Source organism: Notechis scutatus, chromosome 15 (genome assembly GCF_049901735.1).
Source record: "Notechis scutatus isolate UNSWTSFEM ecotype Mainland chromosome 15, rNotScu1.2, whole genome shotgun sequence".
Classification (NCBI taxonomy): Eukaryota; Metazoa; Chordata; class Lepidosauria; order Squamata; family Elapidae; genus Notechis; species Notechis scutatus.
This window is the reverse complement of record NC_142023.1, coordinates 6,857,480-6,873,123: the sequence shown is the minus strand read 5'-3', so window position 1 is coordinate 6,873,123 and position 15,644 is coordinate 6,857,480. Positions and strand designations below refer to the sequence as shown.

Sequence of the window (15,644 nt, the reverse complement as noted above, 5' to 3'; positions counted from 1 at the left end):
CCATTTTGCCTCCCGATTGGAGATAACTTGACACAGGGTGCATTCCTAGTCTTCTTTCCTCCCTCCCTCCCTTCTTTCTTTCTTTCTTTCCTCCCTTCCTCCTTTCCCTTCCTTCCTTCCTTTCCTTCCTTCCTTCCTGTTCTTCTTCTTCTTCTTCTTCTTCTTCTTCTTCTTCTTCTTCTTCTTCTTCTTCTTCTTCTTCTTCTTCTTCTTCTTCTTCTTCTTCTTCTTCTTCTTCTTCTTCTTCTTCTTCTTCTTCTTCTTCTTCTTCTTCTTCTTCTTCTTCTTCTTCTTCTCTCTCTCTCTCTCTCCCTCCCTCCCTCCCTCCCTCCCTCTCTCTCTCTCACACACACATGCACTCCTTCCTACACAGCGACTCTTCGCACAGTTCCATCCCTTTGGTCAGCTCCTTCATGCGTGTCTGCCCGGCATTTACTACGAAGGCCTCGTTTCTGGTCCTTGGAGGGCTCTCCCCACCCCTGGCCCTTTTGGCAACGTACCCTGGACTCTTTTCATGGTCATCAGCCATGCAGGTGTCCCCCTTTGGGGCTCCACGTGAACCAGACGCCTGAAATGCAAGTCCAGTCCTTTTCCGAGGTTGTGTGATTGTCAAACAACTCCTTGCTGGTGGGTGTTTATTCCCCTCGCCTGGTATCAGTGAGGGTTTGGGTTGGTGGTGGGAGCTATCACAGCTTCTCCTCACCCCAGATGGCCTTCACCCCAGGTGTGAGCATTACAGGTTCTGGCTACTTGGGCCAAATTCCTGAATCTCTGCAGAATCTCTCTCTTAGGACCCAATAAAACCTCTCTTTTTTTTTTTTTAAACACCAGCTTTTCTCCTGATTATTCCACTCTCATCTTCTCCAGTAGAACCCCAGAAGTTCAGCTGATAAAGGAGACAGGGAGGAAAGAGACATCTGGAGGGACATGCCAGGTTTCTTTAGCTCCAAAATCCTGGCACCAATGTGTCCCCCTCAGCTCTAAACTTGCTGGTTCAGGAGGAGTCAACTTCTGCATGGAGATATCTGGAAATCACAGCTCAACTAGAACTAGCTTTCTCTCAGATGTTGACCTTTGTTGACCAAACGGTAGAACCTTTTGTTGCATTATCTAGGCCATGTGGAAATGATCTTTGCCCCTGAAATATCTTGATGTCCTTCAAGCCTTGGGACCAATTTCTGGCCAGGGCTCTTTGTTCAGCCATTGGGACTGAGGTCCTCTCCAGATGGGAGTGAAGTTGTTGAGAATGTTTCCCGATGGACCTTCACTGCTTTACGAGGGTATCACAGTCTGCAAACCAGCCAACCATGTCAAGAAGTTGGGTGACATTTCTTAGGAGGCTTCAGATGGTATCTGGAGGAAGACACCTGCTTCTGAGATGGCCAACTTCTGCGGGTTACTTTCGTGAATCCATTTGAGGATTTCTGCCTTGCAGAGCGTTCAACTGCGGTCTGTCCCTCAAGCATTCCTATGCGTGAGCAACACAGCTCCCCTTCCGGTCAAGCTCATCCTCGGACAGACTGATGTGCAGGCAGGTTTCATTGATGCTCAAGAAGGGCTGTGGGGCACCCCAGTTCTCAGCTGCTCCCACCCACATACGGGCTTCTGTTGGCCGCCCAACACTCTCCTGGCCTTGGGTTTTGGCACGGGCACTGGCGTTCTGGCCTCCTCCCAGCATCCTGGCTTCAGACTCGGGCCTAGAGAAGATGCCTGGGCTGCTGAGCACGGAGGGTTCAGGGGCGGCCCTGGAAGACGCCCCAATCTTCTCTGCCTCTGAGCTGGGAGAGATGGTTTTACTTGACCTCCTTCGCAAGGTCGGTGGAGGTGGATTCAGCTTGGGGATAAACAGCTGCAACCTGTCAAATGAGGACGGGAAGCGGGTCAGACTCAAGGCCAGTCACGGTTGGGTGTGGCACCTCAACCTGAGAAGGAAGCAATTCACGGCTCAGTTGGGTCAGTGCCGATTAGAACCACCCCAACTTACCTTTCCTTCAGCATCACGGCATCCGGACCACTGGAAGTCGGTTGCGTGCTTCCATTGGGTCCACTGCATTCATCTGCCTCAGATCCCTCCACGCTGCGGAGCCCGTCAGGCCCTTCCAGAATTGCCAGATGTTCCTGTTTCTCCAGCCTGCCAGACAATCCGCTACCCATCTCCAAGTTGGTCAAGTTCTGGTGGGATTCATAAGAAGCTAGGTGTGTCGTGGGGCTGCCCACGATGCTGGCTGGTGTTGAGGTGGAAGACAGGTTGATTTCCAGACTGTAGTGGTCCTTCAGGTTAAGGGACAGCGGGTGCTCGGAGCTCAGGTTCTGCAAGGAACGCTCAACTGGGGGCGAGAGGGGGAGGGCCTGGTTCAGAGATATCTGGAGGCCGGCAAGTTTCGTGTCATATTGTAAGAAAGTTCTACTCTGGTTGGCCAATTTTCTTCTGACCTGTTCTCTGGTGGCCTCCCTTCCTTGCTCCTCTCCACTCCTGCCCATTTTTCTCCCTTCCACCTCCTGAGCCCCTCGGTTCCCTTGCTCCCAAGGAGCAGGTGGCAAGGGACAGCTGACCCACCCCAGCTGCACTGACCCCTGGCTCACCTGGACGCCACAGCTGGACCTTGATTTCCAGCTCCTTCAGTTGCCTCACCAGCAAGGAGACATGTTGAAGGAGATCGCGGTTGGTCAGGAGCAGCTGGCGGACACGAGCCTGGGCCTCCACGCGGGCCGTGGTCTCGGCGGACAGCTGGTCCTCCAGCAGCTGCACCTGTTGGGAACAGGACGTGCGTTTTGCATGGCAGGCATCTCCTCGCTGCCCCCAGGGGGGCAGGTTCTGACCATGGACGTTGCACCAGGCGCGCGAGGCTGGAAGTTGTAGTGGGGCCCCTGGTTGGATGGCAGCTAGAGCTCGCTTTGCAGTTTGGACAGGTGGAAGATCCTGTCTGCTATAATGTCCATGCCAGGATGCTCGACCCTAGAAGTCCACGCAGACTCTTCCCTATCACCCCTTGGGGAACCCCGGTTGGACGCGCAGCTCCCACACAATTGTTGTGGCCAGGAGTTCCACAAGCCAAGTTGGTGAGCTGCCTGGAAGCTTCCTTCAGGGGGTGACCCGAGTGAATGGTGGTTGTAACTGAGGAGCAGAGGGGAAAAAAGGACAGGTGCCCAGGCCTGGGAACTTTTGCACCCAGGACAGAGAAGGCTTACCTGTGCAACTGCCACCTGCGTCTGCTGTTGCTGCTGGAAGAGCTGGTGTTGGAGCAGCTGCAGGCGGTGCTGGGAGGCAAGTGGGGTGGCCGAGGCGGAGGAAGAAGGGCTCCCCGTGCTGCCGAGGGGCTGGGCAGAGGAGGGCCGAAACCGCCATTCTCCTTTTCCTGGAAGCCAGAAGAGACCGGAAATGGGGGCTGCTCCTTTCGCCCCACCCCCAGCCCCCAGGATCCAGCTCCCCAGTTTCATTTTCATGGGTCTTCCCAAGGAGTCACCCACCTGGCTGTCCTTCGCCTTGAGGCTGAGCCCATTGTCCAGCTCTCCCAGGTCAGGCACAGAGAAAGGCAGCTCGCAGACCCCACAGTCAGGCAGGCAGACCCCTAGCGACCCAGCCAAGCCGAGGTCTTGGTCAGCCAAGGCTTGTTCTGAGGGTTGGAGACCTTTGGGGGACAACAAGCAAGGCAGAAAAAGTGAGACGCACCTGGGATTCTGGCGTTGGGGAACTTGGGGTCGCCTTGAAAAGGGGAGGGGGCTTTCTTCAAGCTAAGGTATGAGTTGGTCCTCCAGAGCAGTGGTCGCCAACCAGAGGGCCGGGGACCACTGGGGGTCTATGAGAAAATGTTGGTGGTCCGCAGAGAAATGTCCCCCCCCAAAGCAATTAGTCCAGGCTGTGCAGGAACACAAGGCTGCGCTGCCCACAGGGCCCGCGGGAACATAAGGCTTGCATCACTTGCATTGCAAACAACACGAGGTAGTGAGGAGAGGAGGAAAAGGGTGGAGGAGAGGAACTTGCCCCACTTGCCCCAAGCGCCTGGCCTGGCCACCGGACTGCTTCTTTCCGCTTCTTTCTTCTTCTGCTTTTGGCTGCACGCAAGGAAAGCAGCAAAAGACTTTCTTTCCATCCCCCAAACTCCACCAGAAATGAATCTTTGAGACCCTGCAAGGCCTCCTGCCCCAAGAGGCTACACCAGCAAAGGCTCATTTCTGGCGGAGTTTGGGGGAGAGAAAGAAAGACTTCTGCTGCTTCTGCTGTTTTCCTTGCATGAAGCCCAAAGTCTCTCTCTCTCTCTCTCTCTCTCTCCCCCTTAAGAATGGAGCTGGAGACGATATCCTGTGATCCCCCCAAAAGAACGATCGATCGGTAGGAAAACGGGGTGGGGAATTTCCCTGCAAACTTTTTTTAGGATCTCTGGTCCGCGGGATTTAAAATGATGAGTTCCCCGAGGTTCAAAAGGTTGGCGACCGCTGCTCCAGAGAAACCCCTTCCCAGCCTAGGAAAGAGGAGGAGGAAGAATCCGGAGTAGATTCGGACTGGGTTGCTTTGAAACTTCCTGCAACAGAGCTGGACTGCTTATCTACCATTCATCTAGACAAGTTGGCTTTGGATAACAGAAGCTAATCCAGGTGTGTCTCAACTTTATCTGCTGCAGGCAATCCAATTTCTGGATGGATCAAAGGGCATCCTGCAGCCATTTGGATCTGCTTTTCATGGGCCCGAGAGGCTCTTATTGTCCCATCTCGAATCCTCCACTTTTAGGAAGCCGAGATGGGTCCCCTTCCCCAGATTTACGATCCAGGAAGGGTCCCTTCAAAGTCTCACCTTCTACCTGAGCGCCTTCGGCAGAGTTGTTGCTGGCACCGTCGGCTTGCCCGTCCGCATTCTGGAGGGCGTGTTGCAGGCTGAGTTTGTGGCACACTTCGAAAGCTTGGCCCACCGTCCGCACCACGCGCATCGCCTGGGTCTGCGGGAAGATAACCGGGTTAACAAGGCGCCCAAGGCTTGGCACGAGGTAGCCCAGGTCGGCCCAGGTTGGCTTGCCTTCTTCTTGGACTTGAAAACGTTGCAGCGGAAGGAGTTGTTGGTGCCGTCCCTGGCGATGTAGCTGAAGATCTTGAGATCTTGGGAGTCATGAGAGACGTAGAAGATCCTGAGGGAAGGTGGGACCAGAGACAGGGGTCATCTTTTTTCTTTATTTCTTTTTTTTTTTTAGTAAAAAGTTTTTTTTTATTTTTTAATATACAACAAATCCATTTCATTTCAATCGTGTGTCGATCAGGTACATATTTCAGTTATTTAACCATTATTAATAATGTTCTTCTTGTCAAATTTAACAATACAATAATCCCATTCCCGTGCAAATAATATAAATGAAGTCCAATATTACATTAATTTCTCTTATTACTCTATAAATACATCCAATCCCTTTTAATTTGTTCTATTTTCTATCCATCAATAAAACAAATCCCATACCATATAATATTCAGATTCTTCTTTTTCTTTACTTTCTAGTGTCAGTCCGTTCATTTCTGCGCGTTCAAATATTTTTTTCAATTATTTTTCCCTCTATCGGTATCTTATCACTCTTCCAGTTTTGGGCAAATACAACGCTAGCCGCTGTTAAATTGGCACGATTGTATAATTAAGTAAATCTTTTCTTTACTATAACCTTCTGGTACCATTCCTAATAGGAATATTTCAGGCTTCAAATCTATATGTTGTTTAATCATTTTTTCCAACCATGTTTAGCCAATACCTTTTAGCTTCTGTGCAAGTCCACCACACATGGTAATATGTTCCTGGTATTCAATGACATTTCCAACATCTAATTGATTTATCTAAGACAGGGGTCTTAGGCCAATCTCATCCCTTCCTTGCTCAACCTTGGCAACCTCACGATGTGAGGACTTCAACTTATCACAGGGAATTCTGGCAATTGAAGTCCACCCATCTTCAAGCTGCCATGGTTGAGAGCAACTCAACAACTCAACCACTCCAAACATTCAGAAACACTAGCACAGTGTCGTACTTTATTCTCCAGAGGTTCTGGAGGGGTTGATGCCTGATCACCAGCTTGGATGGCTGAACACCCCGGACATCCTTGAATCGGGGAATCTTTAACACCCAAACGATTCAATGGTCCTTTCCAGGTGTGTGCAATTCCTTCCTTTCCCCAATGGAAGGGGGCAGCTGTATAGGGGTGGCTGTCCGGTCTCAAGTTAAGGGATGTGTTGTTTACAGATAGCCCTTAACTTATGACCATTCGTTTAGCAACTATCATAGTGGCACTGAAGAAAAGGGCCTTGGGTCTGGGGCACCGTGATGTGCATGGAGAGGCAAGAAGAGGAGAGTTAATTGCCAGAGGGCTCACCGATAGACGGGGTCATGCATCACCAGCACTTTGCCTTCATCCCAGGTCCATTCCTTCCTCTGGAAAGGAGATCGGGAGAAGAGACAGCGTTAGCAGGGCCAGCTGTTTTGGGCTTGGTAGCCGTGCAGCACCCCGTATTCTCCAGGAGTCGAGGGCAGCAAGGACTTGGCACCCCTCGACTAAGGCCTTGGGACGAGGGAACCTCAGAAAAGCTGCAAGAGCAAATTCTGGGCTTCCTTTCTCCCCCGCCAAGGAAGACAGAGAGGGGTCAATTGATAAGCCATAAAGAGAGTTCCCTGAAACCCACCCTTTCCACCCCAGCAGCCTAGACCGCCCTGGGGCTGTACCCCGCTTCTCTCTGGGCTCCCAAGGCCTGGTCACCCACCTTCGGCTTCTTCCGCAGCAGCACCTTCACCCCGTCTACCGAGACCACGATGTTGACTTTCCTCTTCTTCACGTTCTTCGCCTTAAACTCATACTGGGGAGGGAGAGAGAGAGAGAGAGGAGAGTGGGCCATCAACAACCTGGGCACAGGACGTCCTCGGCTTAACGGCCGTCCGCTAAGTGAGGCGGTTGTGAAATGATTTGCCAGCCCCCAACCCCACATTGCACGACTTCCTTGGCCACGCGTGTTAAGCAAATCGTTATCTAAGGAAACATCTCTTGCCAGTCACATCCACCCGACCCATGAGAGCGAGGAGGCAGGGAATGTTGCGAGTCCCACACCTGAGGGAGATACACCTGGTGGGACCCAGAAGAAGGGCCTTCTCCGTGGTGGCTCCCTCTCTCTGGAACATCATCCCCCCCAGAGATTAGAATGGCCCCCTAATACTCTTTCGAAAGGCACTGAAGACCTGGTTTTGCCAGCGGGCCCGGGGAACCCAAAGAGGGATGGAGCCCATCAGGTGGCTAGTGTGATCTGCTATCGTCGGGGAGGAGGTGGGTGGGAGTTGGCTTTTGATTTGTTTTGTTTTTGTTTTTGTTTTTCCCAAATTTTGTTCTATTGTACTTTACTAATTTATTTGATTCTTTTTGTTAGTTTTTATTGTTTTTATTTTTTTGTTTTAAATATGGTTTTTACATTGTGTGAACCGCCTCGAGTCGCCATGGGCGAATAGGCGTCAATATAAATTAAATCAATAAGTCGCCGCCTTTCTCAAGTGAATCCTGCTCCCCCCCCACCTCCCCCAAATGGAAGAGTCAGTCAGGAAGCTTTCCTGAAAGCGTGGCTGGCTTGTGGCTAAATTTCTCATCCTTAGGTAAAAATCTACTTTTCTGGATTCCAACGTCTCCAAATACCCGGATTCTGCTCTGCGATATAAATACCAGCTAAAGCAACACCGAACGAGGTTGCATCCTGGCTTAGCGTGTTGGGCAAACCAGCCAGCATCCGTGCCGTGAAATTGACTTCTTATTCCAGGAAAGGATGTGTGTGTGTGTGTGTGTTGCGGGGAAGGGGGGAATCTGGCAAGTGGGCTGTGGCTTTTCCTTTGCTCCTAATCGAGGGGTCTTCTAGGGGAGCCCCCTGCCTCATTAGAGCTTCCAGGCACGTCTGTTCCGGCTCTTCACTTGCGCAACCCCGCTTGAAAGTCACCCTATTAATTTGAGGAGCGGTGAGATTTGGGCTTTTTCACAGCCTTTGTATTCAGGGCAGTTTGTTGGTTGGGGAGGGTAGAAAACCAGACCGCAAATAAATCCAAACACAGTGGTGAGATACGAAGAGGAAAAGGTTTCCTGGGCACCAGGGTGGCAGATTGGCAGCACCATCCAAGGACGGGGGGGAATGCAGAGAACGGCTGGGCCACAGGAGGGAGACGGAGGACACGATTCAGAGGGTGGGTGGCATCGTCAGGAAAGAGGAGTGGGTGGTGGAAACTCGGCTTAATATTCCAGGCCGCTCAGAGTGGAGCTGCTATCGCTGACAAGCCAGAAGTCGGAGCTTTGGGGTTTGCAGGGAGAAGGGGGCTTAATTTCAGCTCAGAAAGCTCGACAACTCCAGACAGCTAATAATAATCCAAGAGGAGGTTTAAAAATACATTCAAATTCAGGCTTAGCTTGGCTTTAATGACAGCGTAGTCTGGCATAACCTGCTCTTATCCACCACATTTGCATCCCGCTTGATTCTTCCCCTTTTCTTTCTTTCAAGTCCTGGCTCTTCCTTCCTCCTGGTTAGTTCTTCTTCTACAAGGGAGGGGTTTCAGCTCCGAAAACCACCGCCTTTGATCTCTGCTCCGCAAGACTTCTCAGTTTTGTGGGGGGTGGTACACCAGGAGAAAATGCTTAGCCCTCCTGGCTGGGCGTGTATATTCCTCCCACCCACCCAACCTCCGTTCTCGTTGACAGCTTCTCCCAAAGGAGAAGATCTTTGCAAAAAGATTGGCTTGAAAGGGGGGGGGGGAAGAAATCATGGGTTTGTTTGGCAGTTTGGCGGCACGTCCAAAGAATTGGTGGCATCAGTTGTGCAACCACGTAACGTTCTGGGTTTTTAAGGAGGGTGGAGAATGTCTTTGTAGGATCCAATTTGGGTCTGTCTCTGGGAGCAGAGGTTTTTTTGGGTCTTCTGAGCTTTCATAGGAATCCGTCTTTGCACTTTGAGGTTGGCGACGAGAATCGTTTCGATATTGTGTTGTAGGAACACTGTTGGGTAGGGTTGAATTCTCACCCATCCGTTGGGTCTGTCCTGCTTCTCCCCATCCTCTCCACGCTTAATCATTGGTTTCTGTGAACCAGCTCCTGTGTGGGTGGCATCTCAACTGGATTTTGGTTTGCATTCTCTCTTTTTTTTTTTCCCCTCAAGTATTTCTTCTGGCAAAACAGGTTCTTCCCCCACTGAACGTACAAGCGAAAGAGAGATTAAAATGCTTGATTTTGCTCTCCCTGCTGTGAAAAAAATCTGTTCTTCAGCTCAGCCGAAAGGTGATGTATGAATCAAGAGAGGAAGCACAAGCCATAATAAAATCTGTTGGTTGCAAGATTCATAGGGCACCTTCTGTTCTGCTAGAAAGCCAGGCAGATGCTTCCAATGGAATCACAGGATATAAGGAGACACTTGGCCTCAGACCCCTTCCATGGTTCCCAGCCCCCTCCTCATCTCTTGACAAAGGACGCAAGGGAGATGTGGGCTACAAACAGTGGTTCTCAACCTTGCCCACTTGAACTTGAACTCTAGGAAAAGTGCAAAGAAGAGCAACCAGGATGATGAGGGGACTGGAGACTAAGGCATATGAAGAACGGTCACAGGAACTGGGCTTGGCTAGTCTAGGGAAGAGAAGGACCAGGGGAGACAGGATAGCAGTCTTCCAATATTTGAGGGGCTGCCCCAGAGAGGAGGAAGGGGTCAAGCTGTTCTCCAAAGCACCCGAAGGCCGGACAAGAAATAATGGATGGAAACTGAACAAGGAGAGATTCAACCTGGAAACAAGGAGAAACTTTCTGACAGTGAGAACAATCAACCCATGGAACAGAAGTTGCCCTCGGAAGTTGTGGGAGCACCATCACTTGAGACCTTCAAGAAGAGATTGGACTGCCATTTGTCAGAAATGGTGTAGGGTCTCCCGCTTGGGTGGGGAGTTGGACTAGATGACCTATAAGGTCCCTTCCAACTCTGATTATCCGTATTAACATGGGTGGATTTCAACTCCCAGAAGTCCACAACCAGCATGCTGGGAGTTGGGGGTCCATCCATGTTGGCTGGGGAATTCTGGGAGTCAAAGTCCATCTTCAAGAGGGCAAGGACAAGGTTGAGAAATACCAGTGAATTTTCCTTGGAACCACCTCTCCAAAGAAGCTGGCATGGCACTTTTGGCACCAAGTGAAGGACTTTTCAGAACTGGGTTTTGTGCTGTTGGGTATTTGTTTTAAAGGCCAACCACAGCCTGCCCTGTTCAATTGGCCTGGAAAGTGCAGGCCCACCAGGTTAAATCCTGCAAAACCAGTGGCAGGGTGGTCAGAAGAGGACGAAGAAGGATGCCAGCAGCCAACAGGCCGTTTGGTTGTGTTAGAGGGCATCAGCTCTGGTCCTTCCACCCAGCCTCTCCCAACTTGATGCCTTCCTGGTGAGTTGGGAATTGCGAGCTTGTGGCTATTTGGAGACGGAGATCTGAGCAGAGGTGTGGGTCAGCGTGGGCAGATGGCCAGTTTATGAGTTTCTCCTTGAACTGTCCGTGGCCTGCCTCTCCCTCCACTCTTTTCCCACCTCCACCTCCAATGTGGGCCACACCTTGCAAGCACCTGCTGGTTTGCCTGCTCACCTCAACCGTGCAAAAGTGTGTCTGGTGGCAACCATGGTCCAACACAGCCTTGGGGCAGACCACTTGGTCCATCTAGAACAGGTGATGCTCACGCACCCACAGCCCACCTGCCTCCCACCTGCCGTGGCTCCCACCGCCCACGAGGATCCGGGGAGGAAATGAAGGCGACCCTCCCTCCCCCTTGAAACATGGCTCTTTGACCTCCTCCGGCCCCTTTTCTCCATTCCTGGCTGCCCTTTCCTTGGCTCTCGTCTTCCTTCCGTTCCAGAAGAGAGGCCGGCTGTGGGCTCAGGCGGGAAGACAGCGGGAGCCTCGCCAAGCAGAAGATGGCATGGCTGCTTCTCGGAGTGGAAGGAGTGGGTGGTGGCATTTGGGGAGAGGAATTTGGGAACAAGAGAACACCATGCCTTCCTCCCCATCTCCCCTTCCGACAGAAAAATGCTTCCCGGGGGCCTTGGGGGTTGGGGAGGGGAGGGAGCACAGGGAAGAGGCAAGGGAGGAGAGAAGGGGATGGGGTCTGCAGTGACTCACCCGGATTCTTCTCATGGCGGCCACAATCTCCATACGGCTGTTGGGTCTTGGCACGTCCAAGCTACCAATGTACTAGAGAGAGAGGGAGAGAGAGGAGGTGGAAGGAGGAGGAAGGAAGGAGCTTTGGTGCCGTGCGGAGCCCCTCTTCTTCCCTCTGCCTGGGCATTGGTGAAGGCTCTTCCCTCCAGTCCCCAATTTTGCTTGCCACCCGGTGCCACAAGTGGCTCAAAAGGTCCCAAAGAAAAGTCGGACTCCCATTTATTTTTCCCCCCAGCAGTCTGGCCCTTAATGGGTAGTTGAATCCCGCATATTTGGTGAGCACCACATAAAGTGCAAACTCCGAAACGAGCAATTGGAAAAGGCTTTAGCCGTGCTAAAGCAAAAATCGGGAAACAAAAATCGGGATGGGGACAAAATTTAAGCAGGCAATGAACTATCTAAAAAAAAAGAAATATGGGCAGTTTGTTGCATGTTTGAGATGCTTAACAAGGGTTGGTTGGCTTCCAAATGTAAACAACTAATAATTGACACCTGCAAGTGTAAATAATTGTTCATACACTATTTTTAAATCCTCTCCCCTCAAATGGTTCTAATTAAAGACCAAAAAGGCCAGGAAATCTGCGTCTTTTTTTTTTTTCTTTTCTTCAGCTCTGGAGTGCTAACTCGGTGTATTTTTATCTCCTGAAGCTTTAAAATGGGAAGCGCATCCATGCCTGTTTGGAGGTGCTCTGCTCAGTCACCCCTTCCCATCTCTTGTGCTTCTTGTAGGCAATTTGCCCCCTGAGAAATGAGGGGCTCCGGTGGCTTTTCATTTTGTTGGAAACAGAGGCAGGGAGAGCCAGGGGGATTGCAGGATTGAAGGGCAGCGGTTTCTTTTTTCTTTTATTTAATGAATTTGTCCCAGCTTGGAAAGTGAGGAGCTGAAAAGGTTGAGCTTCACACACACACACACACACACACACACATATATGACATATAAAATATATATGTTTTCTTATGTTTTCACGGGTATTTATACGTATGGTATTTAGGTTTGTCCTGGTATTTTCCCACGTCTTAAATAGTTGTGCTTTTAGAGTTATAGTGACGTTTTGGCAGAATCTCATCTGCCATCATCAGGCTAGTGTATTGGGTTGTTGTTGTTGTTGTTGTTGTTGTTGTTGTTATTATTATTATTATTATTATTATTATTATTATTATTATTATTATTATTATTATTATTATTATTATTATTATAGAACCCAATACATTAGCCTGATTATGGCAGATGAGATTCTGCCGAAACGTCACTATAACTCTAAAAGCACAACTATTAAGACGTGGGAAAATACCAGAACAAACCTAAATACTAGATAGATAGATAGATAGATAGATAGATAGATAGATAGATAGATAATAGATGGATGGATGGATGGATGGATGGATGGATGATGGATGGATAGATAGGTGGATGGATGATAGATGGATGGATGGATGGATATAGATTAGATATAGATAGATATAGATATATAGATAATGTCAGCCTTCAAGATCTTTTCTACTTTTCTACTGCTTTGCATCTTTTGGCAAAGATGGAGCACAGACTGACAGATATATAGATATATAGATATAGATAGACAGATATAGATATCTCCCTCCTTCCCTCTCCCTCTCCCTCCCCTCCCCCCCCCTCTCTCTCACACACACACCCAAGCCCACCCACTCTGCTCTCCAAAATGGCCACTCCCAGACACCTCCTCATTTAGCAATATCCTGGGTGCCTTCAGAGAAAAGGAGGCCAAGACAGAACCTGGCCAGACCGTCTTCAGAAAAGCAGCCCAGCCTACCCAGGTTTAAAATAGACTTTTCCACAAAGCAGCCATTTTCAGCTTTTGTCCCTTTTGTTCCAGGGATGTTTAATCAGGGCAAGGTAGAGAGAATAACCTGCTGGCAACAGAGTTAAATTCCACTCCCATCGGGAGATCCTGTAAGAGTGCACAGATTAAAATAGGCCACAGTGCGTGGCTTAGTTGGCCACTGAAATTCTACCCCTCAGGAGATCTTGGTGATTCCAAATTGTGCCCATCCTGACCCACTGCAACGACTGGTGGGGGGATAAGGCTGAAATCAGCAAAAACTGTTATTTTGACCTTTGGCAAAACTGGTGCCTGAATGTTTGCTGGCTAGGGGAGGAATTTTCCCATTTTAGCCTGCTCATTAATTCTGTGGGAAACCATCCAAGTCATTTAAACTCTGAAATCTAAGGACATTAAAATAATGGTTTTAAAAAAGCATCCAACAGGACAAACCAGTTTATGCAAAGCCAGATCAAGCCTAGGTGGTGGGCCTGTTTGGTGTTTCCAGCCCCTAAAATTTCTTGGCTCCACCCCACGGAAGGAAGACCAACATTGGCTAGTCAAGGGGGGTGGAGGGGGGTGGTGGTCCTTAACCAGGTTTTTGCCTGGTCTGGGTTGACCGATTATCCAGCATCCTCGTGGGAATGGCGAGATAAAGAGCGGAGGGAAGAACATGGGCAGACGAAAAGAGGAACATGGCACGTTTTGACATGTTTTCCAATCTGACCAGCGCATCAGGGGGGTGGGGTGGGGGATTGCCACACCTAGGCCCGGAAGCTCGGAGGGAACTAGCAGCTAGAGAAGTCTTCAGTTCACACCTGATGCCCAGCGGGTAGACTGTGCCAGCAGAGAGAGAGAGAGAGAGAGGCTCTGTTTCAAACTTCGCTGCCTTTGCGTCGCATCGGGAGTCAGTCCCCAATGCAGCAGTGGCCAAGCAACTCTGCCCCCTTTTCCTTGTGCGGAGCACTCCTTGCCTGGCTTTTTCCAGACGCGGCCGGCCGGCTAAGCTGCCCGCAAGAGGATCCGGCTAAGGGCCAGAGAGACGTGTCCTGCGCCGGAGCTCTGCTCCCCTGGCCCCGGCGGCCGAGTGGACGGAGCTAGGGAGGGCACCGGCGGGGCGATCCAAGCGCGTTCAGGAAGGAGCCGGCGCAAGGCGGGGCTGGGGCACCACGGCCTCTCAGCTGACCAGACAGGACGCGCTTCCCTTCCCTTCCCTTCCCTTCCCTTTCCTTTCCTTTCCTTCCTTTCCTTCCCTTCCTTCCCTTTTCTTCCCTTCCCTTCCCTTCCCTTCCCCACTCTCACCTTGGCCTGGAAGTGGATGCCGTGCTGGAAGGCTTCCTCGTTGTGCAGCGGCACCCGCGCGTCCCCCGCGTCGTCCACCAGGTTGTAGCGGTTCTGGAGCTTCCCGGGCATCTTGCGGCGGCGGTGGCGGCTGCGGCGGCTGCGGACGAGGCTCCCGAGGGCTTGGCCGGCGCCAACGCATCGCCGCCCCCGGCTCTGCCCTGCCCGGCCAGCCGCTCTGCCGCCCCGCGCGCCCTGACAGCGGCGCGCTGTGTGCGAGGAGCGTAAGCGCTCGGCCGGCCAGGAGACCGGGCGAGCCAGGCAGCCTGCGTGGCTCCTCCCGGGTGCCGCCCGTGTGATGCGCCACGTCGGGGCGGAGCGAGGCGGGAAGGGGAAGAGGCGGCCGGCCCCCGGGAACCGCCCCCCCACCCCCGGGTTCGCCTTCCCGCCGATGCTGAGGCCAGGGCGCGGCGCTGTCCAGCCCGGAGGACCGGCTGGAGGGTCTCAAGGGGAACCAGAGGGGGGGGGGGCGAGCAGGACCTCAGGCCGCCTCCCCTCTCCGTGATCTTTCTGGTGTGGGCCCTTCAAGACCCCCAAGTCAACCGGGGCCCCCTTTCTCCCCCCTCTTTGCCTCTTGTAGAGATTTTGTTTTTTCAGTGAAATATTTTAGAAGCAGCTCAACATTTACAAGTTGTTTCAGACAAGAAGCCTTGTTTTCTTTTTTTAAATGTTTTTAAATAATTTTTTATTAATCGACTAAAAAAGAAAGACATTTAAAAACAACAATGAACGTGGTGCATACATCCTGACACAGCTTACATCATTAAGCAATAAATATAAAAAAATAATACAAAATTACATACATACATTAACTTTAGTCATCTTTGATACACTTATTCATTCCTTTTTTCAACCAGTGGTAAATCTCCCAAATTTTATAATAATCAGATTCGGTCTTATTTTTAAATTCTTCAGTTAATTTATCCATTTAATTTAAACATTGTCTTGATCAGACAGGGTTGTTGTTTTTCCCCCCATCCAAGCATTTTTGCTTTAACTGTGGGACTGTTTGAGTCTGTGAAACCAACCCAGGAAATATAATTTCCTGGGTTATAACTTATAATTTATAATAACCTATAATTTAAAGTACATCACATGTTGTTTACATTTTCTGCAGGTGTTAAGATTAAATTTGGCCCAAATGCAGAAGGCTGTTGTGCCTCTTTCCCGCACCCGAGTTTGCTCCCAGGAGGCCAGAAAGAGCTGCCCAGGTCACACCCACACCCACCCCAATACCAAGCCAGGATGGGGCCAATTTGGTGGAACGTATTGTGCAAATCAAGCTACTTGTGGCTTCTTTGTATAACCAGTGGCAGGAATGAGTGGACCAAAATGTGTCCTTGCAAATG

General features: G+C 50.7%; 1 protein-coding gene across 1 annotated transcript; it reads right to left on the bottom strand.

The window, feature by feature from the left end:
* Positions 1 to 328: 328 nt before the first annotated feature.
* Positions 329 to 14,662, bottom strand: LOC113424244 (carboxyl-terminal PDZ ligand of neuronal nitric oxide synthase protein-like). Its single transcript, XM_087944258.1, has 11 exons — positions 14,257 to 14,662; positions 11,120 to 11,191; positions 6,724 to 6,816; positions 6,339 to 6,397; positions 5,009 to 5,117; positions 4,790 to 4,931; positions 3,465 to 3,629; positions 3,190 to 3,356; positions 2,584 to 2,749; positions 1,985 to 2,327; positions 329 to 1,856 (listed from the first exon to the last, which is right to left on the bottom strand). Exons 1-11 carry the CDS (start codon positions 14,365 to 14,367, stop codon positions 1,469 to 1,471), a joined length of 1,815 nt encoding a protein of 604 aa, XP_087800384.1. The 5' UTR covers positions 14,368 to 14,662; the 3' UTR covers positions 329 to 1,468.
* Between the last annotated feature and the right edge of the window lie 982 nt (positions 14,663 to 15,644).

Coding starts and splice junctions, on each gene's coding strand:
- LOC113424244 (XM_087944258.1), bottom strand. CDS start 14,367: ATGCCCGGGAAGCTCCAGAACCGCTACAACCTGGTGGACGACGCGGGG. Junction 11,192..14,256: donor GCATCCACTTCCAGGCCAAG/GTGAGAGTGGGG, acceptor CTCTCTCTCTAG/TACATTGGTAGCTTGGACGT. Junction 2,750..3,189: donor CGCAGGTGGCAGTTGCACAG/GTAAGCCTTCTC, acceptor TGTTCCCAACAG/GTGCAGCTGCTGGAGGACCA.